A 22,064-nucleotide genomic window follows, 5' to 3' on the forward strand; every position below is an offset into this window, starting at 1 on the left:
GATAAATATAATGATGCAGTGTTGGTATCCATCTTTCACCACAGAATCAGTGAAAACATCCAACACGTCTCCAAGGTGCAGCTGATCTTGGGTGCAAATACTGCACAGTTGTTTAATTTATGGTTTATCTGGCATTTTCTGAAACAAATACAATTCATGAACATTTCAGAAAATAAACTTATATGTACACAATGCAGAGTTATCATGTTGTAAGGACATCTTTCCAAAATGTATAATGACCATTTGTAATATGACAATAGTAACAGTAAGGACAGATAGTAACTGATTCAAAGAAGATCAAACAGAGATGGAAGGAGTGTGCCTAGAGATGTACATATCAAATGGTATAAAAATATGATAGATAAATAAATAAATGCTGATTTCCAGAGTCTAGCATACCAGCAGTCAAGGTCAGACAGTGCTTCGCTTTTCCAGTAGAATGCAATTTCCATCTTATTGCATAGTTTTCACTTGCAAAGGCAAGAACTGCAGGTAGTGTTGAAGACAAGAAGTGGTGGTAGTGTAGTTGCCAAGAGAGTCAGTTACAAATTGGAAAGTCCCCCTTTCGAATCTCTCCATTAAATCACTGAGTGGTGGCCTTATTTATTATTTACTTATGATCTTGGTAAGCTCACCTTTTTTCTGTCATGAAACCCAAGGATAAAAATAAAAGACCCCAGGAATGTATTTATTGATGCTAATAAATAAAAGCCCCCTAAGCTGGGACCTAGACCAGCAGAGAGTAGAGTTTGATTGTTTGATTGACTTTAAACAAAATTAGAGAGTGGGATGTTAAGCATCCCTGAAGAGCCTTTTAATCCCCTCTTGTTCCCTTTTTCTAGGTTCATGCAGCATCCAAAGAATTTTGGCCTCATTGCTTCCTTTCTGGACAGGAAAGTAAGTATTTCCCATTCTTGTCTTCTTTCTCTTTTAAGTGAAGAAAATGCTTTTCCAGATCACCCCAAAGCTCAGTTGCCTTTAGAAGCAACTTTGTAGGTCCCAAAACAAGGCTTAGCTTTGAACTCGGTCTCACCAAAACTACATGACTGTGTTTCTGGTTTTGAATCAACCAGGGAATGGTGGTGACTGTTCACAGAGGAGAGGCCATAAAAACTGGTTGGAGCCCAAAAGGTCTGTGACCAGTTTTGGGGAGGTGAAATCCTAGAATGTACTGCTCTTTGACTTCCCAAAGCTAGCTAGCTTCCTTCTCCCCTCAAAGGCAGGAATGAAAATTCTGTTTTTGCTTGTCCATTTCTGTTCTTCGGAAGAGAAGAGGACAGCCAGGCCCACCCCATAGGATGCTAACTCCTTTACCTGGCTTCTTGTGCTTCATGCCCTCCAGGGAGGGCATGGTGCCTGCGGTTTCTGGGATGCCTACTCCATACTTTCACAGATCTGAAGCCTGGCATGTTCCTTCCTGACTGTGGATTTGGTGCAGCATCCTTTTTCAGGTGACCTAGCCAGGCATTGTTCGTGGTGTTTGATCTCTGCTGAATCACCTGGCTCTTAGCCACCTGCCCGTGAGCTTTTTCCCTGTTTGCGCATTTTGGTTTTGGAGCACACTTGTTTTGAATTGTTAAGTCTGAGGACCAAGGGGGAATGCCCCTCCTCTCTAGGTATTATGTTCGCCTTCCCAGGCCTGGAGGAGGGGCTTCAGGCCAGCTGTCCTGAAGAAGAACAGAATGCAATGGGCAATAACAGCATTTTTGTTCCAGAGGCATACTGCCTTTGAACATGGAGGCTCAACTTAGCAATCATGGCTAGTGTATGCTGATGATGCTTTCTTCCGCTGTGGATTTGCCTAATCACCTCCTAAAGCCATCTAAACCTGTGACCATTGCTGAATCTTCTAACAGTGAATTAATTACATAAATTCACTGCTAGTGAATTAATATACAACTAGCTGGCCCGGGCGAAAAGCATCTGAGCCTCTAGTTGTCCCTTTTTCCTCCCCCCCTTCCCCCCCATTGTATTACATACATAATAGTTAATTATGTTTTGTGTTATATGAGGAAGGACTTCCTTTTGGCCATCTTGAATCTCTTGCTAGTGAGTATCATTAAATGATCCCCACATTCTAGGATTGTAGTAAAGGAAGAAAATGTTATCTTTGTCCCCTTACCCCATACCATGCATAGTGGCTTGAGTTTTAGATATATTGCTCCTTTTGTTTTTAGATATCCAAATAATTTTGACAAGTTTTACATAAATTACTTCTCTCTGATAATCATACTGATGTTTCGCATCAGGTAGCCAGATTCTGTATGGCTGTGATTAAGATATGCATGTGGCGTGTCAGAAATGGTTAATTTAGGGGTTTAAAGATGGCTTCATCTTATTCTATTTTATTCTATGTAATAGTTTCTCTCCCCCACCCCCCATGTGTGTGGGTGGATGGATGGATGGATGGATGGATGGATGGATGGATAGATAGATAGATAGATAGATAGATAGATAGATAGATAGATAGATAGATAGATAAAATCTCTGTGCCAGTATTCTCTTTATCCAGGTCTAGGTTGAAATCTGATCAAAGATCACAATAAACTGAACTGAACCATGCATCGCTTTATAATCCTCTATGGGGTCCCACCTTAGTAATTTAAGGTCCTCCCTCCGTTCAAGACCTCCTGCAGCTGCTGGTTTTGACAATCACAGGGGCTGTTCACATGACTCGAATTGGAGGAGCACCCAGCCAGGCACGCTCCTGATTGGTGGTTGTGTGTTTGCAAAGATCAGTTGAGAAGGCAGGGAGAGTGATTGCCTGAGAGCCGGGAACTGGGTGAGACAGGTGCAGCCAACCCATATTCTGTATTTTATTGAGGGTGCCGGTGGACGAAAACCCTAGCTCCCGGCTCCCACACAATCACTCTCCCCTCCTCCTACCTTGATCTTTACAAACATGTGAACATTGACTACAAATACGATGGATATTTATATACCGCTTTTCCACAAAAGTTCCCAAAGCAGTTTACATAGATATACATAAATAAGATGGTTTCCTGTCCCCAAAGGACCCATAATCTAAAAAACAAACATAAGGTAGGCACCAGCCACTGGAAAGATGCTGTGCTGGGGGTGAACAGGGCCATTTGCTCCCCACCTGCTCAATAAAGATAATCACCACCTTAAAAAGGCTCCTCTTAGCAGTGAACAGGGTTGCACGCAGCTCTCCTGCCTTGGCTAGGCTCTCATCCGACCGTGTTTAGGGTTGTGTGGACAGTCCTGCAGTGTGTGCTGCAGGTAGAAAGCAGGATCAGACAAATGGCATGCCCAAGGAGGCGAGGGCACACAATGTACAGCATTGTCATATCCTGTGCAAGGCAATGGAGCAGCCCAAGAACCTGGTGCCGGTATGAATATGTGTCAGACCACTTGTCCACCTCGCTTAGTCTCTGGCTAGCAGTAGATCTCCGCCTTGCTCCTCTGGGTAGCAGTAGATCTCCAGGAACTGAACCTGGTGGATGCAAAGCATGTGCTCTACCACAGAGCTCTGGACTTCCCCTTTCAAAATCCCCTGGTTGATGCATGTGCGGCCACTGCGGCCACATCTGAGAAACCCCGCTCTATACATCTCTGTTTCCTGAGCCTGGCTCCCAAGCCTCCCGCCTCTCCTTCCTCTCTCTCTCTCCCGCCCCCGAAACGTAACTTGTCAGATCTCAAAAATGCCATCACCGAGGAGGTGATTTCCTGCCCTCTTCTCAGTGCTTTGGAACTGGAATGCAGCTGACAGGCCCCGAAAGTGCAGAGCTCAATGCATCAACCCGAAAATGAAGCGCGTTTCGCCAAGCAAGTTTAATGGGTGGAAATAATGGCTCTTGACAGTTGCATGGCAGGTTATAGGTAGCGTTCCACCACAGTGAAAGAATAATCGAGTTCTCTTCTCCCCCCCCCTCCCCCCGCTTGCTTTTTTGTTTTTAGTTCCTGCAGTCGCTTGGGGTCAGTCTTCCCCTCTTGCCCCATTCATCCCCTTCATAATTCTGGAAATAGTTCTCAGTGCCAGCATCCAGGCAGGCAATCCACTTAAGGGCATTGCCCAGTTCCTCTGCTATTTAAACTGTATTTCCTGGTGCAGAGTTGGTTCCTGCCCTTTAATTCTCCATCCTTGGCCCCAACTGTAGTGTGTGTGTGTGTGGCGGGGGGGGGGTGTCGGTTTCCGGTAAAGCAGCCGGATAAACAGATGCCCTTTGCCTGCCCATATATCAACTTGGAGAGGGGAGCAGGGAAGGGAGGAAGCCAATAGAGTGGTAGGAAGAATGGCTCAGGTTCTGTATTGGTTTGGGGAGGGTGGGGTGTTGTTGAGATTTCACAGGCCTTGGGATGGAATTATCGGGGTTCTCTACCAGCTGCCCAGCAGATGCTCAAGGGAGTCTTTGAGACCAGAGGAAAGAGGTTTTGTAATTGTAGCTCAATGCACATTAGCTCAACATTGGAAATCAGAAACCTGCATCCTCCCAAAAGCAGAGGCTATAGACAGTTTGGCCCCTGTCCGGCACGGGGACATGAACCTTTTCCTGTCAGCTCAAGGTATCAAGACGTAAACTTTTAGTAGCAGCTGGTGCTATTGAAGAGTAAGCAGTATTGTAATGCCAGGCTGTACTTTTTCCAGGATGGTGATATTTTTACCTTCTTATCTGCATGTAGCTGGAAAGAACAATGGCGTGGTATTACAAAGAGAAAGGCGTTTCAAAGTCAGAGATTGCATATAGATGCTGGGATAGAGTAGTGGCTAAATGCAGTCTGGAAGCCCCCAGTTCAAATCCCGCCTCTGCTATGAACTCACCCTTTGCAAAGCTGCTTATCTCTCAGGCCTGGCCTGTCCCGACCACCCCACCCCCACATCTGCAACAGGGGGATAATGAGACTGTCCTGACTTTACAGGGTACGTACATATGTGTGGGTGTTTTTAACAGATAAAGCAGGGGGTGGGTGGGTAGAGTTCTTTTGCAAAGAAAGGTAGTGGAGTACACTTTTCTATATTTCTGGCACCAATACTTTTTCCAATTAGGAAACAATAATTTGTTACTGGCTTTCATAAAAATTATAAGCAAATGACAATGAAGGTGGCTCAGTAACCCTCCTAACTCCCTTCCCCACTCTAGCCCACCCAGCACTGGAAAAGAACAACAAAAAAGCAATAGGGAAGGTCCATAGCTCAGTGGTACAGCCCTGCTTTGCATGTGAAAAGTTCCAGCTCCAGTCCCTGGCATCTCCATTTAAAAGGGCTGGGAAAGGCCTGAGAACCTTGGTCTGAGTCAGTAAAAGGCAGATACGGGTATCCATATTGGAACAAGCAGTCAGAGCTGGTAAGAGGAGATGAAGATAGAAGTCTACTAATTTTAGAAAAAGAAATTGAAGAAAAGGGGAAGAGAAAGGGAATAGTAGAAAAGGGACACAGAAAAGGCTGAGGAGGAGGGAAGGGGCAGAGGTGCCCAGGGAGGCAAGACCTCTTATCATTGCTCAGAAAGACAGAGGAAATTGTGCCGTATTAATGTGAAAGCATCAGGAGTATCCCACCAATTAGAATTCATCTTTTCCTTAGCACCCAGATCTAGCCTATCGCTAGCCCAGAAGTTAACCAAGAGAGAAACATGGAACTTCCAGTAGTGCCAGACAATCCCTTTGGCCACCAAAGCAGTTCTGTGAATCTAAAGAACCTCCTGTGTGGAGTTCTTGTAGGGGATTCTTGAGAGAATGGGTTGGATCCCAAGTAGCACTTCTGCGAATGGAAGAAGTTTGGTCAGTGCAAGGGAGGAGAGGCGACTTTGGCGATTCTCTTTTCCCTTCACAGCTCCTTGTGCCCCTCGAGGATATGTCCTTGAGGATTAGGGAGCCCTTGGGAGCAGATTTTCGAGCAGTATGTGGGGGCAGCAGAGGAAAGTGAAAATGTTCCCTCACCCCTTGAACAAACAGAACTTCTGTTTGCAGAAGTACTACTCAGTGCTAAGCACTCCTCGTAAGCGTTGTATAAATGACAACAGTCGTAAGCATTGTATAAATGTTTTATTCATAATAGTGTTTGTTGATATTAATGTACCTTGTCTAGCACAATCTGAATTATCCTGTAGAACACTCACATCCTCATCCATACTGTGTCATTTCAGACAGTGGCTGATTGTGTTCTCTACTATTACCTGACCAAGAAGAATGAGAACTATAAGAGCCTGGTGAGAAGGAACTACCGGCGACGTGGGAAGAATCAGGTAAGAACAGTGGAGGCCGCAGAGCAAGTGAGGGCAGTGCTTGAAGTTCTTGTTGCTTTGCCGTGTGCTGGGCAGGTGGAAGAAGCATGAGGTTCCATTCCAAATCAATGGTGTGTTTGTTTGTTTTAAAAAAATTAAAAATCAGATTTTTAAATTTTAAATCGGATTTTTAAAATAAAATGCTTTTTGAGGGGGAAATCTATCTTAAGATAGTTTTCTATTTAAGATACATTATAGTCCAAAGGTATTCATCATGAAATAAAGATTAGTTTTTAATTATGTCGCATGAGGCTATATATATGCAGTGTTTAAATTTTTTGGTAAATGAATCCATTAATCCATTCACAATATCATGCTGTTCCAGAAGTTTCTGTAAGATTATTTTGGGCACTTTTTCTATCTAGAAGAGGACCAAAAATGAAACCTTCATCTGGTTTTTGGCGGCAGCTTTGAACTCACAGTAAATCCTTACAGTAAACTTGTGGTAAAGCCTGCTGTGTGAAAAATGTCCAGGACTCTGGAATTCTCCCCCTGTCAAAATTAGAGCTTCTCCATCTTTGGCTGTTTTTAAAAAGACCCTTAAGACACGCCTGTTTTCTCAGGCTTTTATTAATTCATGCGTTTATTTTAAATTGCTTGTTTTATATTGTTAAATTATTTTAATCATTTTATCCTGTTATAGATTCATTACGCTTAAAAATTATGTATACCACCTAAGGATACACATAGGCAATATAGAGAGAGCCAGTGTGGTGTAGTGGTTAGAGTGCTGGACTAGGACCGGGGAGACCTGAGTTCAGATCCCCATTCAGCCATGATACTTGCTGGGTGACTCTGGGCCAGTCACTTCTCTCTCAGCCTAACCTACTTCACAGGGTTGTTGTGAAAGAGAAACTTAAGTATGTAGTACACCGCTCTGGGCTCCTTGGAGGAAGAGCGGGATACACCAGATATAACTGTAGTCGAGAAGAAAGAAAAACAAGTTAAAAGAATCGACATAGCAATACCAGGAGATAGCAGAATAGAAGAAAAAGAAATAGAAAAAATCACAAAATGCAAAGATCTACAAATTGAAATTGAAAAGCTGTGGCAGAAAAAGACCAAAATCATCCCAGTGGTCATTGGCGCCCTGGGTGCAGTTCCAAAAGACCTTGAAGGGCACCTCAACACCATCGGGGCCACAGAAATCACCATCAGCCAATTACAAAAAGCAGCTTTACTGGGAACAGCCTATATTCTGCGACGATATCTATAACAATTGACAATAAAATCCAGCCATCCCAGGTCCTTGGGAAGGACTCGATGTCTGGATAAAACAAACCAGTCAATAACACCTGTCTGACTGTGTAAACAAGAAATAATAATAATTTAGTTAGTTCGTTGTTTATTTACGATCTTAGATCAAACATCAATAGACACAGAATATACACAGTAAAGAGAGAAAACAAAAATGGAAACAAAATCTAAAATGTTATCAAGTACATAAAATCAGGAACCTTTGACAGTAACCGATTGCTGTGCTCTAGCTTCTCTTAGTTTGGTCAATGTGTAACAGAATTTAGCAACTGCCAAATAATAATATAAATACGATGAATACATAAATTTGGTACCGGGTGCAAGCTTTGGCATTAGGAGACCACTCGTGTTGCTTTTTCAAGAGCAGGTAGATCTGGCCGTGAAACATGCAGCTGCCTTCTGTTGAGTCTCTGACTTGCTCTGTCCCGCCTAGGGCTGTCTTCTTGGACTGGTAGTGGCCCCCCAGAGTCTCAAGCAGTGGTATTTCTAAGCTCCGCCTAGACACCTGCCAGGGACTGAACCTGAGACCTCCTGCAGGAAAATAAAGGGCTCTGCTGCTGAACTGTGTCCTCTCCTAGGGAGAGATGCTGCTGGGAAGCTGTACGGTACTCTGGTGCAGCTTTTATTTCGGTGTGGCTCAAACAGGAAAATTCCCCAGTGCTCTCCATCGTGTGTTTTGTGTGTGTTTTGTGTGTGAGGGGCTCCCTTCAGGATTTTCTGCCTCAGGCACTGATATGTTTTGGGCAGGGGTGTAGGGGAGGGGGATGCGCAGGGACAGAGTGCCGGTACTTCTCGGCTTCTCTGGCTGTTGGAGTGGGCATGGCCATAGGGGCTGTCATGGAGAGCGCCTCCACTTCTGGATTGGCAACGACATCACTGGTTTGGGGCCATCCCTGGACAAGTGGGGTTTTTAGCCTGCCTTAAGAATAGATGTCCAAACTGATTTGGTTGGGAGCAGAGACATCGTAACTTAATGTCGCAGTGTCACTGTGCAGAATGCAGAGGGAGGGAAGGAAGCCCCACTGTGATGTTTCGTGAAAAGCACACGATTAAGACCAGGGGCAGGGAAGGAAACATCGTAAAATTTCATTGCCCGAGGAGATTTGGGACATTTTCAGGGGGTGATGAAATGGCTTGCGCAGTTTATGCTTTCAGCTTCTAACAGTTAAGGAGGGAGGAAGAGATGGAAGGGCTTTTCAGGACCTTGTCTGTGGTCCATTTGTGGGTGGGAGGCTCAAGGCTGGATTTTGTGGCCCCTGCCCAAGGCGGTCAGGATGGTGGTGCTGGGCCAGTACTCCTTGTTCACTTTCAGAACAGTCTGCCAGGGAAACCTACACTAGATGTCGATTAGTAGCACTGAGAGCAGAGAGAGGGCAAACATCCTAGTTGCTGCTTCCCCTAACAAGGAGGCAAATATAGGGAGTCGAAAAGCCATGTCAGATGCGTTTTGTGGCTGCTGTGTGTTTTGACAGAGGGTTATTTTGACCTAGAAGGGGTGTGGGTGGTTTGGTTTAATCTTGGTTCCAAAAGCAGAGTTCTAGTGATTAAAAACACAAGCACGGGCTCTTCACCTCAGGCCAGCATCTTTCCCTGTGTGTTACCAGGTAATTGCCTTGAAAAATTATCGCGGCCTTGTGCATCTTTCCATTCTGGCTGCAGATGGGGAGTTGGACGAGGCTAGGACTTTGTCACCTTCTCAAGGCCCAGCAGTTTGGATTCACAATTAACAAGAATGAAAGAGATTGAAACACGAATGTGCTACAGGGTTAAGCTTGGCATCCTGAGAGATTAATCATACACAGGCTGCAGCCAGCACTGAGTTCTCCCAGTGACGAGGGCTGTGGTTTTATAGCTCATGACTCATCGCCTCAACTCAGAGCGGCCGTGTTATTCCAGTAGATTGCAAAATCATAACAGGAATGCCGTGGCTGGTTTACGGCTCAGCTATGCAAATCGCCAGGAAGCCATTCGAGCCGGAGAACGCAGGGCACACCGAGCAAGGATGGCAGAGCTGTGAAAAGGCACCCGGAGGAGGTGACTGGGGCGGGGGGGGGGGAGCTTGACGGGGGTGGGCCGACTGCTTTGCAGAGCGATGAAGCGCTCGCTGCGGTTAGGCGGACCCGTCCGGTGGTCCGGGTGGCTTTGGCTGGGCCCTGCTGTGCGCGTATGTTGGGTCGGAACTTCCCACAAAGGCAAGGAAGTTTTCTGCCCCTAAAGCCAGACGGATGTGCTTCGTGTTCCCCTCTTGGGTCTTTCCGGCATGGCCTGTGTTTGAGGGGGCTTCTGGCAGTCAGGACTTCTTGGGGTGTCGGGGAAAGGGAAAACGTCAAAGGCGAAGCCGGCTGTTATCTCTCTCTTCCTCCCCTCCTCCCCAATTGTTCAGGCACTTCCCGCCCAGCCCGAGCCTCCTACTCATGAGGTAAACAGCAGAGAAAGTCCACTCTTGGCCCGGGAAGGGGGACGAAGAAAGGCCGTTAGGATTTGGGAACTGGGCTTCTCGGGCAACGCTCAGACCGTGTCGGAGCCGGAGCCAAGAACAGGTCTTGAGAGGGGGAGAGAGAAAGCAGCCTCTCCTCCACGGTCCAGGCTGGGAGGCCTGACAAGGCCAGCCCGGAGAGAATGTGGCAACGGCGGCGGCGGCGGCCGGCGCTCTGTTTATATGAGGGAGCGTGCTGTTTTGAAGATAAGCTATCTGCCGGGTGGTGTTTCCCTGGTGATCAGTGTGTATGTGTTTTGTGTATGTGTGTTTGTCTGCACGATTGCGTCGGTGAGGGAACTCAGCCGTGTGTGCGCTCGGGGTTGTTGTTTTTTAACCGGGGAGGGTGAGCGGGGAGCACTGGCAGCGTGCTGTGCTCCTCCTCCGAGCAGGATGCAACTGGTAATCAGGACAAAGGTGAGCAGCTGTTTATAATTAATGTGCCGAGGGAGGGGAATGGGGCAGGCCTCTGAGCTGATCACTAATGGCTGCCGGAGGAGCCCAGGGCTTGCCAACAACACCCTGGAGGGGATACCTTTTTTGTAAGATGATTTGGGGCTGCAGTAGGGGGTTGCTGCCCCTGTCGGCATGAACAGTGTTTGTGTTGACATAAGGCGACTTCTCTACTATGGCCGCCAATTGTTTTAACTTCTCTGAGCATCTCCTTCCCCCCCCAGGAATTGTGGGAACTGTCGTTTTGGGGGGGAAGCTGTGCTTAAGGCAAGACGAAGAGGGTGGCTGCCCGGGCCCCCACTCTTTGGAGGGGCCCTGCATGCGTCTTGCCATGGAGATTAGCTGGGCAGGAGCGCCACACTGCCTGCTTTGTCCCAGGCCCTGCACCCAGCCAGAACTCTCTAAGGACGGGAAATTCTTCTCTGTTGGAGAACTTCAGTGTGCTGGCTTCCTTACTCAGGTTTCAGGACAAGCTCCAGTTTTACAGTTTGCACTGGAGATGCACCACGGTTGTTTAGGTTGCCAAACTGTGTGGCAAATTCTGGGAGGATAGGTCTGCATATAACTCTTGGCCATGATAGACCCATGGAGCTTCCATGGACAGAGAGAGGATATCTCTGAATGCCAAATCCTGGGAAAACAAGGGACATTTATCTTTTCATGCTTCTGAGCTTCCCAGGGGCATCTGCCGGGCCTCTTTGGGAAACAAAGAGCTTTATTGGATGGACCTCTGCTGTGATCCAGCAAGACGCACATTTCTTTATGTCGTCTTTTTGATTTGCAAAGTGATTTGCAATCTTCCTTGTCCTTGCGGCATTCCAGTGAGAGTGGTCGATCTTGTGCCCGTTTTACAGATGCAACTGAGGCTGAGAAACAGTGGCTTGCCCAAGGTCATGCAGTATACGAATGACGCTGGTGGAACTTGGACATATTGCCCTGTGCACAGGCCACACTGGTCCCCAGCTGTGCCACCCTACACGGCAGAACAGGGTCCATGTCAGTGGAACAAGCCCGCATGGAGGAACATTAATAGAAAACCACACACAGTGCAGTGCCCATGGATTACTGTTCTTGGCTTGGTGCTCAGTTGATGAACTCATGTCTTTGTTTGGATGCAACTTTAAAGTCAGATGGAATCGGGCAATCAAAGCTGCATTAAAGAGGCTCTGCTTGAGGCATGGTTTGAATTCAAGGTTGTTTAAATAGGACCACCATGTTGAGGTTATAGTCAAGGACCAGGGAGACCCGAGTTCAAATCCCCCATTGAGCCATAATACTAGCTGGGTGACTCTGGGCCAGTCACTTCTCTCTCAGCCTAACCTACTTCACAGGGTTATTGTGAGGAGAAACTTAGGTATGTAGTACACCGCTCTGGGCTCCTTGGAGGAAGAGCGGGATATAATTTATTTATTTTTAAAGAGTCTCCTGGGACATAGGAAGCTGCCTCATATGGTCCATCTAGCTCAGTATTATCTACAGAGACTGGCAAAGGCTTCTCCAGGGTTAATTGGATCCAAGCATATATTTTGTGCTTGCAGATTTTTGAGTCCTGTGTCCAACCTCTCACTAACTGTGTGTGTCAAGCTCAAGGCCTTTTTTGATGTGAACATATATGAAGCTGCCTTATGCCAAGTCAGACCATCTAGCTCATTATTGTCTTCACTGACTGGCTGTGGCACTGCAGGGTTTCAAGCAAAGTCTTCCCCAGCCCTATCAGGAGATGCTGCCAAGGATTGAATCCAGGCCCTTCTATGCCCAACACATGCTCTCTGCCAGTGTGTTTTGGCTGAAGGCTCCTTGGTATCCTTCCCTGCACCAGAAAGAGGCAAGACGGCAAACTTAAATAGGATGAACAGGTGTGGCCAACTAGGCCCCCTCAATGATTTTTCATGACTTAAGAGACTGTCTGCCCATTATGCAGAAAGAGGTGGTCAAATTGTCGGCAGTATCACAGTGGACAGGGGAGATATTCCTTTTTTAGTGTGTCCCCATGTTTCCAGGTTCCCTGCATCCAGCAATGTCGCATCTCATGGAGATGGCTAAGCTGAACCTTTCTCTCCTTGATATTCTAGTTGGTATAATATAATGTACACTACAGTAATGTTATAAAGGGAGGGGTTTGATAGATATAGATAAATAAAATGCAAGACCAAAGCAAAGGAACCCCACCTAACCTTGGAATTCTAAGCCACACACTTTCAGTCATCTAATCCTGTCTTATGCTTGAATATCTATCTATCGATCTATCTATCTATCTATCTATCTATCTATAGTATTTCTATACCATCTGATATAGAAATTTCCAGGCGGTGTACAAGTTAAAACATAATATAAAAACAATATAAAATAGTTAAAATTCATAAAAGATTTAAAAAACCCTCAATGAATAGAAACACATTTAAATTTAAATTAAAAGCCTGGGGTCCACCTAGAGTCCACCTAAAAGCATACTGAGAAGGAGATTTAATCCATCACATTTTTATCCTGCCCTTTCCCCAAGGAGTTTAGGACAGTGTATATGGTCCGTATCCTCATTTTATCCTCAGCCAGAGTTATTGATTTAAAGTCAACTTGTGAGCTGCAGAGTGTTTGAAGGGATTTGAATCTGCAGCTTTCCAGTTCTAGTTGAGCAGTCTGACGGCTCCATCACGTGTGTGTGTGTGTGTGTGTGTGTGCGTGTGTGTGTGTGTGTGTGTGTGAGAGAGAGAGAGAGAGAGAGAGAGAGAGAGAGAGAGAGAGAGAGAGAGGGAGAGGGAGAGAGAGAGAGAGAGAGAGAGAGAAGAATTAAAAACCTGCTCCAGACTCCCCCAGCCCTTTATCTGAGGTGACTGTGAGTTCCAAGGTTGAATTGCTCCTGATTCACCTTCGTCAGCCATTCATTTGGAGAAGAGTCAACAAGTTCAGGGCAGCTTTTAGGGAAAGTGCGCAGGCTCCTTCCAATGGTGTGCCAGCCTCATGTTGCTTTCATTCAGATTAATATAGCCTGGAGATGGTGGGAGTTGTAGTCCAACAATAACTGAAGAGAGGCCATGTGGCCATCCCTGCCCTGAGATGTCCATGTAGTGATGAACTTCTCTGAATTTCTGCTGCTCAGATTTCCTTGTCCCTACCCGGGGGAGCAGTTTGCAATCCTCTTTCTTGCCACTTTTTGTGAGTTCGGTATTGTCTCTCCCATTTTCTTAATCTTGTGTTAATTTCTGCAACCATAATTTGCCTATGTAAATCTTTATAATAGTTTCCCCAGCATGCCTTTGTACATTAGATGCCCTGGGAGGGGAGAGAGAGAATGCAAAATGCCATGTGGGCCTTCGGAAGTGGAAATCTCAACCTCTTAAAAAGTGACCTCTGTGGCCCAAAGTGCCCCTTTAGCAATAAAAGGAACTTTCTGCAAAATCCTAGGATATGACTGAAACCTCAACCATAACTGTGTTTTTGTTTGTGCGTGTGTGTTTGCTTTGCTCTTCTGCCAGCGTTACACTTTCATATACACTTTTTTTTTTTAATGAAGGGGGTTTTTTTTGACAGCCACATCTTCCGACTTTCTTGTCACCTTCCAGTGATTCACTTTCAGCTGCTGCCCCTCCTCCCACACATGTGTGCCTCATTCCGCTCTCGATTCTCCCTCTCCTTTCTGCATCTTCAGATGTAAGGCAGCTTCACGAGCCTCTTTGGCAAGCGGGAAATTCTGGATAGACTTCCCCCATCCGATTCAGCGGGCATGCTGCAGCATCCCCACATGCCGTCCTCGGGGTTTGGGTGAAGCTTCTGGCCACCCAAGTTTTGATTCTCAGCCGGGCCTTCTGATCAGGCTGTTAGGGGCTTTCCAGGTCAGTGTCATGTCCCGTCTTGCAGGCGAGAGCCCACAAAATCCAGCAGGCAGTAAGGCAGTCAGGGCTGCAGAGCCTTGGAGCACTGAGGGCTCCCCTTGCTCCCACGAGGTGCACTGAGGGCTTCAGTACCTCCAAGCTCACAGGAGCCCTCGCGGCCTCTGCCTCCCTGCCTGGAGAGTCGAGAGATTTGAAGGGGCAGCCTTCTGGCCTGACATCTTTCTCTTCCATCCTGGAATCTGGCACCATCCTTGATCTTCCTGCTCCATCAGGTTCCTCCTGACCAGTGGTTGGCGCAGGTGTGCAGGCTGGAGGGACCACAAGGTATTTGGGATGGAAGGGGTTGGTTGTCAGGGGGTCTCGGGTTCAGGGAGTACTGGCTCCAGTGCTGGGCTTTCTGGCTCTGGGGTCTCCTGGCGGGCAGACCCAGGATTCAGCCTGGTATCAGGGCTGGGTCCAGATCCAGGACGCCAGCCTGGCTGCTTCTCCTTCCTCAGGGATGAACGGGGCGGGGGTCAGTGGTAGTCAGGCCCTTGGAGCAGTGGCAGAATTTAGCACTCCAGGATATTCTTGTGGAGGGCAGCCTTGCCTGGTTTCCACCCATACTGCTCTGGTTCAGAGGTCTGCCACCTCTGTACAGAGCAGGCCTGCTCAACCTTGGGCCCCCAGCTGTTTTTGGACTACAGTTCCCATAATCCCCAGCCACAGTGGCCAATAGTCAGGGATTATGGGAGTTGTAGGCCGACATCTGCAGGCGGGCCGAAGTTTTGCAGCCCTGGTTTAGAGGCTAAAAGATGTATCTTTGTCTACCACCTGTTTGTTTTTGTTTTTTAAAAGCAAGCTTCTGTCCCCCATGGCCACGGGGAAGAACTCAGAAAAATCTCAGCCCCCCTCTTCCCCATCCTCCTTGCCTTTTAACCTTGCTTCTTCCCAAAATACTTCTAAATAGTAATTGTGACTTTTCAAAGAATAAAACCATGCAGCACTATGCAGACACATACAGAGATATCTCAGAGTTACATGAGCTGTTACCGCAGAATTTTCAGAATGGCTGCAGGATCTGGATTGGAGGCAGGATTCGGTGGGGGTGGGGGTGGGGGAGGATCTTCATTGCATAATGTACTTGGCCTTGGCCAGTTTGAGCATTGTGGTCAATGAAATTAGCTCTTTCCTTAAAAGGTTGGCCGAGCCAAACTGCACTCCCAGATGCTCTTCCTCTTCCTGCCATTAAGCATCTTCCGCTGTTGCCTCCTGGCCATGCAGGTGATCTGGCAACAGGTGTGTGTGTGTGTTCTCTTTAGAATAAATGGGCAGGCTGGGTGTGCATCCTAGAACAAAAGGTGTAGGCACCCTAACCCCTGCAAACTGGGCAAAGAGGCACCTTTTAACGTGGTGATTCTCTTGACTTAGCAGGGGGAGAGTAACTGGCCCTCTCCACCCCCAGCACTGTACCTCCAGTGACTGTTGCTGGTGTCTACCTTATGTTTCTTTTTAGATTGTGTGCCCTTTGGGAACAGAGATCCATCTTATTTATTTCTCTATTATTTCTCTGTGTAAACCGCCCTGAGCCATTTTTGGAAGGGCAATATAGAAATCAAATGAATGAATGAATGAATATGAGGTGGCACCTTGGACTTTGCATTTCCCCCTTTTAGTTTGATGGCTTTATCATAGTGGAGCCAGAAGTCATGTGTGGCTCTCAAGCCCTTGAAGTCCACTCCTGGTTGCCAATGAGTACAGAAGACTAGACTAGAGTGACACACATCCCTCTCTTCTGTTCCCATTGGAGAGCTATAATTTTTCTGGCAAGGCCATGACACACAGTGGAGCAGCCACTCTATCTCGGGGGGGGTGGGGGGCGGGAGAGGGGGCAGGCAGAGGTACTGCTCGTTCTCTGCTTATCGTTTTGACCCTGTTCCTCCTGAGTCCTGCTCTCTTCACTGGCTTCCCCACACTTCTCATGTTCACTTTAAGCTTCTAGTTTCCAGTGTTCCCTGAGGTCTTGTCCCCCTGTCTTGATTGTCTGGAAAGCCCTCTGCCCCTCATGGACACGCTGTTTAGCCACATCTCCCACTGTACGTTTGAATAGCAGGGGGTGGGGCGGTGGGGACCCAGTCGCATGGGGGCGGGACTTCCCAGCACACTTCCGTTGGCATTGGGCAGAGTTACATGACTTCTGAAGAGGACTGCATTCATGTATTGGTGTTCAGGTCATCCTTGTGTGCTGCCATGACACCTTATTGTTCGGAATAGATAGATAGATAGATTGATTGATTGATTGATTGATAGCCATCAAGCTGCTATACATCTGCATATGGAGACATGAAACAGTGTTAGTCTTGTTGTGAGGATTTGTGTGTTTGTAAGTGTCTGTGTTGGTAGTGCTTTCCTTTCTCTCTTTCCTTTTTCAATCTTCCTAGCTTGCTGTGGCTGCTGTAGTTCAGCTGTTGTCAGTTTCACCCAGGTGTCCAGACTCACGGGCTTGTCCCCCTTCCTTCGTTTCTCAGCAGCAGCAGCAGCAGCAGCAGCAGCAGCAACAGATGCCCCGTAGCAGCCAAGACGAGAAAGATGAAAAAGAAAAGGAGAAAGACATGGAGAAGGAAGAAGAAAAGCCAGAAGCGGAAAACGACAAAGAGGAACTGACAAAGTAGGTCTGGCCGCTTCTCCTCTCCGCCCACCAAATAGCTGGCAGCCTTGCACCTGTGCACCGGCTCCCTCTCCGCAGCCTCTCGGGCATGGTGCAAAAGCATCTGGTTCTACCAAAGCTGGCTGGCGGAGTCCAGGCCCCCATCTGCACTTGGCTCTTTGTGCACGATGTAGGGGGAAATGGACAGCCGCTTATTTTCAAGGAGAGGGCTAGAGGATACATGTGCTAAATGAATAAAATAACAAGATGCTAAGCTTGTTGGGTGCATCCCTCTCTTGTTTCCCTACATGAACACCTGATGCTGCCTTATACCGAATTGGACCATTGGTTTATCTCGTCCATCCTTAGCTCCTCAGATGGGCAGCAGTTTTCCAGGGTCTCCCAGCCTTGCTCCTCAAGATCCTTTCTAACTGGAGAGGCCTCCCGGGGTCTGCTTCCTGTGAACGCATGCACTCCGTCACTGAACAAACTCCCCTTTGTGCCACAGCTGCATTCCCTGTCTAAACAGAGAGAATCTTTTCTCCCTTTGCCCCACTGTTAGAACTTTGGGGACACAAGAGGAAAGCAGTGGGCAGTGAACGCAGGACAGGCAAATGGAAGCATTTCTTCACACATAGAGTTAAGATTTCGAATTCACTGCCTCAAGGTGCAGTGATGTCTGGTGACTTAGATGACTTGTAAGGGCCAGCAACATCCTGGAGGAGAAGAGATGTGTCTGCAGCTATTCTTCACGATAGCTAAGTAGAACCGCCTTGTCCAGAGGCAGTCTGCCTCTGAATGCCAGGTACTGGAGAGAAACAGTGGGGGAAAGAACTGTTGCCTTCATGCTAACTGGGCAAAGAGGCACCTTTTAACTGGTGATTCTCTTTATTTATCAGGGGGAGACTAACTGGCCCTATCCATCCCCAGCACAGTACCTCCAGTGGCTGTTGCTGGTGTGTGTCTTATGTTTCTTTTTAGATTGTGAGCCCTTTGGGGACAGGGATCCATCTTCTTTATTTGTTATTTCTCTGTGTAAGCCTCCCTGAGCCATTTTTAGAAGGTATAGAAATCGAATAAATAAATGAATGAATGCCCAGGTGGTGACCTTCCCAGAAGCCTCTGTCTGGCCCCTGAGCCACAGGATGCTGGACCTGGGGTCTGGCCTGGCAGGGCTCTTCTTAGGTCTGCCCACATGCAGTGTGTGCAACATTTTTACAACAGTGGCTGCATCGGCAGATTTTGCACTGGGGTGCTGTTGCACCCTTCTGAGCCACGGAGCAGCGCTGTGTCCTGAACAGCCCTGCGGGATCAGGCCCAAGGCCCGTCTAATTCAGCATCCTGTTTCCCACAGTGGCCCCCCCAGATGCCTCTGGGAAGCCCGCAGGCAAGAGGGGAGGGCATGCCCTCTCTCCTGCCATTGCTCTCCTGCAACTGGTATTGAGAGGCATCTTGCCTCTGAGGCTGTAGCTCTCAGACTAGTGATAGCCCTGTCCTCCATGAATTTGTCGAAGCCCCTTTTAAAGCCATCCAAGCTAGTGGCCATCACCACCTCCCGTGGCAGAGAATTCCACAGGTTAATTACGTGCTGTGTGAAGAAGTACTTCCTTCTGTCTGTCCTAAATTTCCCAGCCTTCAGTTTCATGGGATGACCCTTGGTTCTAGCGTGGTAAGAGAGGGCGGAAAATTCCTCTCTCCACTCTCTCTCCTCCATGCGGCAAATATATGGCAGTGTCGTGCCGCACTGCAACTCCATGCTGAACGTGGGTGAACCCAGGGAGCTGCCTTGCCCTGATCATTATTGGTCCATCTAGCTCAGTAGTGTTGGCACGGCCTGGCAGCAGCAGTCGGGGCTCTTTGCCAGCTTTTCTTGGAGACTCCAGGCATTAAACCCAGGCCCTTCTGCATGCAAGGCACCCCCAGAGCCTTACGCTCAGTCCTGCCCAACTTGCGCTTCGTGCAGCAGAGTGTTGCGGAGAGTGGCTCGGGCTGCCCGTGCCTTTGCCCTGCTTCCTCCAATTAACAGGAAAGGGGGAAGCCCCATGTCTCTCCTGTGGAATCCTTGGCAGGCAGCTCGCTTCCTCTGATGGGGCTTAGTCCTTGGCTTGGAGGAGCATCTGGCTGCTTTGCTTCCAGACGGTGCAGCCCGTTTCTCAGCAGCAGGTCCCTTTTGGGAAAGAGAAATGAGGAGAAGCCAAGCTGACTTGGCTGGCCCGGTGTTCAACCTGTCTCTGCCGGGTCCCTCAGCAGCTGCAGCTGAGAAAGCGCGCGGGGGGTGGGGTGGGGGCCCTCTTTGACGAGAACTGCACTCCGAGGGGGGAGAGATCCGTTTGAGGCCGAGAGTGAATTGCTCTTCCTCCCACTCGGACTCATGCAGAGAGAAGAACGACGACACATCTGGGGAGGATAACGATGAGAAAGAAACCCCCGCGTCCAAGGGGCGCAAAACGGCCAACAGCCAGGGCCGCCGAAAGGGCCGCATCACCCGCTCAATGGCCAGCGAAGCCAACCACGAGGAAGTGGCAGCTCCCCAGCAGAGCGCCGAGCTGGGTAAGTACCTGCTGAGTCCGTGGCGTGAGCGAGGCGGGGTTGGGGTGGGCCAAGCAATGCGTAGCCCCCAAGGGGAGCCTGTTGGTAGTCAAAGGTATAGCGGCTGGGCACAAGAGCCAGATGGTCTGGGCTGCCATCTCATTTCCTGATGGTGTTGTGCATGCATAGGGGAGCGGGGAAGAGAGCTGGTCTTGTCTTGGCAGCAAGCATGACTTGTCCCCTTAGCTAAGCAGGGTCCGCCCTGGTTGCATTTGAATGGGAGATTAGAAGTGTCAGCACTGCAAGATATTCCCCTCAGGGGATGGAGCCACTCTGGGAAGAGCATCTGAGGTTCCATGTTCCCTCCCTGGAAGCATCTCCAAGATAGGGCTGAGAGAGATTCCTGCCTGCAACCTCGGAGAAGCCGCTGCCAGACTGTGAAGACAAGACTGAGCTAGATGGACCAAGGGTCTGACTCAGTCTGTGGCAGCTTCCTGTGTTCCTATGTTCACACAGATGTGTGGCAGTAGGGCTTCCTGTGTCCCAGTTCCCAACATGGTAGTTCCAGCTACCATGTTTGCTGATGGTGCTGCGCATGCACATGCATATGGATGTGTCGCAGTATAAGGAATTCCATCAGCCAAGTTGGCAACATTCTTACCTACTCAAGGCAGCAAGTGTGCAGGAACGTATGTGGAGTGGACCATCTTGCCCGTTCACATTTTGTGCCCTGCCTGTGAGGGCTCACAGTTATCTGGCTATCCACCCTTGGAGACAGCATGCTGGTCTTGACAGACCTTGATCTGATCCAGCAAAGCAAGGCTTGCATTCTTACTGCCATGCACACATCTGCACTTTCTCTTCTTGTTTGGAATGCCTGTCTCCAGAGCTTGGCCACGAGCAAGTGTCTGCAGCCAAGCTCTGCTCCTTTCCTTTTCCTCTCCTTTCGTAATCTCGTTAGGGGGCTGACTCTTTCTCCTCTTGATGCTCCCTGGGACAAGAGTTGGGCAGCTTTCATGCTTGAATAGACATGAAGGGCTCTTATGAACACCTGAAACCCCCTTCTACGAATTTGGGACATCGGTCCACCCAGGCCAGTATTGGCAGCTGCTCTCCAGAGTTAGATGCCTTTATGAGGAGATGCCAGGGACTGGGTCTTTTCAGGGAAAGCAGGTATTCTGCCACTGAGGCACAAAACCACCCCAGTTTTCTTCCTCTGCTGCATACTCCCCCCCCCCCGGCATGCAATCCTTTCAAAGAGTTCCCCTTCTCTACCACTTGAGGGCCCAGGAACACTGAGAATCGCATCCAGGCAAGTAATCTTGCGGGTCTCCTCCTGAACAGAAATATATGCTAACTCAGGCTCCAGTTTTTATGAGTTCCATTGTTGGATTAATTAACTAAAGCTTTCGTTGATTAAGTGGTGGGAGGGGGCCAGTTTTAATCAGTGAGTTAGATTAAACTTGGCTGTCGCCATGCAGGATCCGAGCACATTGACTTCGCTTGATTGTATGCAGCGTTAGCCAGGGAGGCCCAATTTAGATGTGGGCAGTAGGGATGCGCAAACGGGCTTGAAGTTGAGCTGCTTGGCTCCAAGGCTCAACCTTGAGCCGAATCGGGGGTGGGGGTGCCGTCCGAAGGTGAGTCAAGCCAATCCCGCGCCTCGCAAAGCGGGCTCGATGATCTGCTTGTAATAGGGAATCCAGCAAGGAGTCTCCATGACAAGTACAGGGCGGGGGAGGCGGCAGCAAAGGCTCCTTTCATCCTCCCGCCTGCCTCCCAAATGACAGCCCAGGCCAGCTGCTGCCCATTTCAGGCCTCTTCACATGTGTGCCCAGGAGGCCTGAAATGGCCCACAGCCGGCCGGGACTGTCATTTGGGAGCCAGGTGTGGGAGGGTGAAAGGAGTTCCTGCCGCTGCTGTCCCACCATGCAGCAGCGATTTTTAAAGGTAAAAAGAGAAAGAGAGAGAACTTTTCCCTCCTCGCCCCGCCACAGCCCTTGACTTATAAAGCAGAATCCCAGAGTAGCTTGAATCTGGTCCAGATTCGAGCCGAACCGGGCCAGCCAGTTCCGTGCACATCCCTAGTGGGCAGGCAAGCAACTGAAAGCCAGGAGCAGAGGATGGTCCATGGCTGGGTCCTGCATGACAGCCAGGCAGAGGGCGAGAGGTGGAAGACATTCACCGCCCACAACTGTTGATTGGGTTGGAGGTGTGTCCTGTCCAAGCTTCGGGAGCTGTGCACACTTGATTGTGTGCTAGCAAAAACCTAGGTAGGAGCAAGGGGAGGGATAGTCTGCGAGAAAGGAGCTGGATCGGACAGGCCCTTCTTACCAAGCATTTGTGCTCAGCATTTGGACGAGGCAGGAGGAAAAGCCATCCTCCCCAGCTCCTTCCTTGCAGACTCCTTTTCGCCAGCACACGATGGGAAATCTGGAGTGCACACAGCTCCTGCCACTGGGTGGGACGCTTGTCCTACCCAATGAATGCTTGTATGAACTGCCTGATAGTTGGGACTGGTTGCAGTCAAGTACCAAGGGAGTCAAGCAGAGGCAGGGCAAGGCAGGACAGGACAACACAAGAAGCGGCCTTCGACCAAGTCAAGCTGTTGGCCCATCTAGCTCTCTCTTGGGAGGGGAGGAGAGGGAGCGGGA

At 48.7% G+C, this 22,064-nt stretch overlaps 1 protein-coding gene across 20 annotated transcripts in view; it reads left to right on the plus strand.

Annotated features, from left to right (window-relative positions):
• NCOR2 (nuclear receptor corepressor 2) overlaps nt 1-22,064 on the plus strand; it is a 318,459-nt gene that overhangs the window by 178,469 nt on the left and 117,926 nt on the right. For 8 of the 20 annotated variants that reach the window (XM_053279156.1, XM_053279146.1, XM_053279155.1 and 5 more), the window contains exons 13-16: nt 843-897; nt 6,105-6,203; nt 16,763-16,902; nt 19,259-19,431. In XM_053279156.1, the coding sequence (XP_053135131.1) occupies nt 843-897; nt 6,105-6,203; nt 16,763-16,902; nt 19,259-19,431 (467 nt within the window). Of the gene's footprint in view, nt 1-842; nt 898-6,104; nt 6,204-9,361; nt 9,534-9,576; nt 9,692-9,882; nt 9,919-9,940; nt 10,393-16,762; nt 16,903-19,258; nt 19,432-22,064 lie in introns of those variants that run through there. The other 12 variants (XM_053279151.1, XM_053279153.1, XM_053279166.1 and 9 more) reach the window with 12 other exon arrangements.

This window comes from Hemicordylus capensis, chromosome 15, assembly GCF_027244095.1.
Source record: "Hemicordylus capensis ecotype Gifberg chromosome 15, rHemCap1.1.pri, whole genome shotgun sequence".
NCBI classification, from domain to species: domain Eukaryota; kingdom Metazoa; phylum Chordata; class Lepidosauria; order Squamata; family Cordylidae; genus Hemicordylus; species Hemicordylus capensis.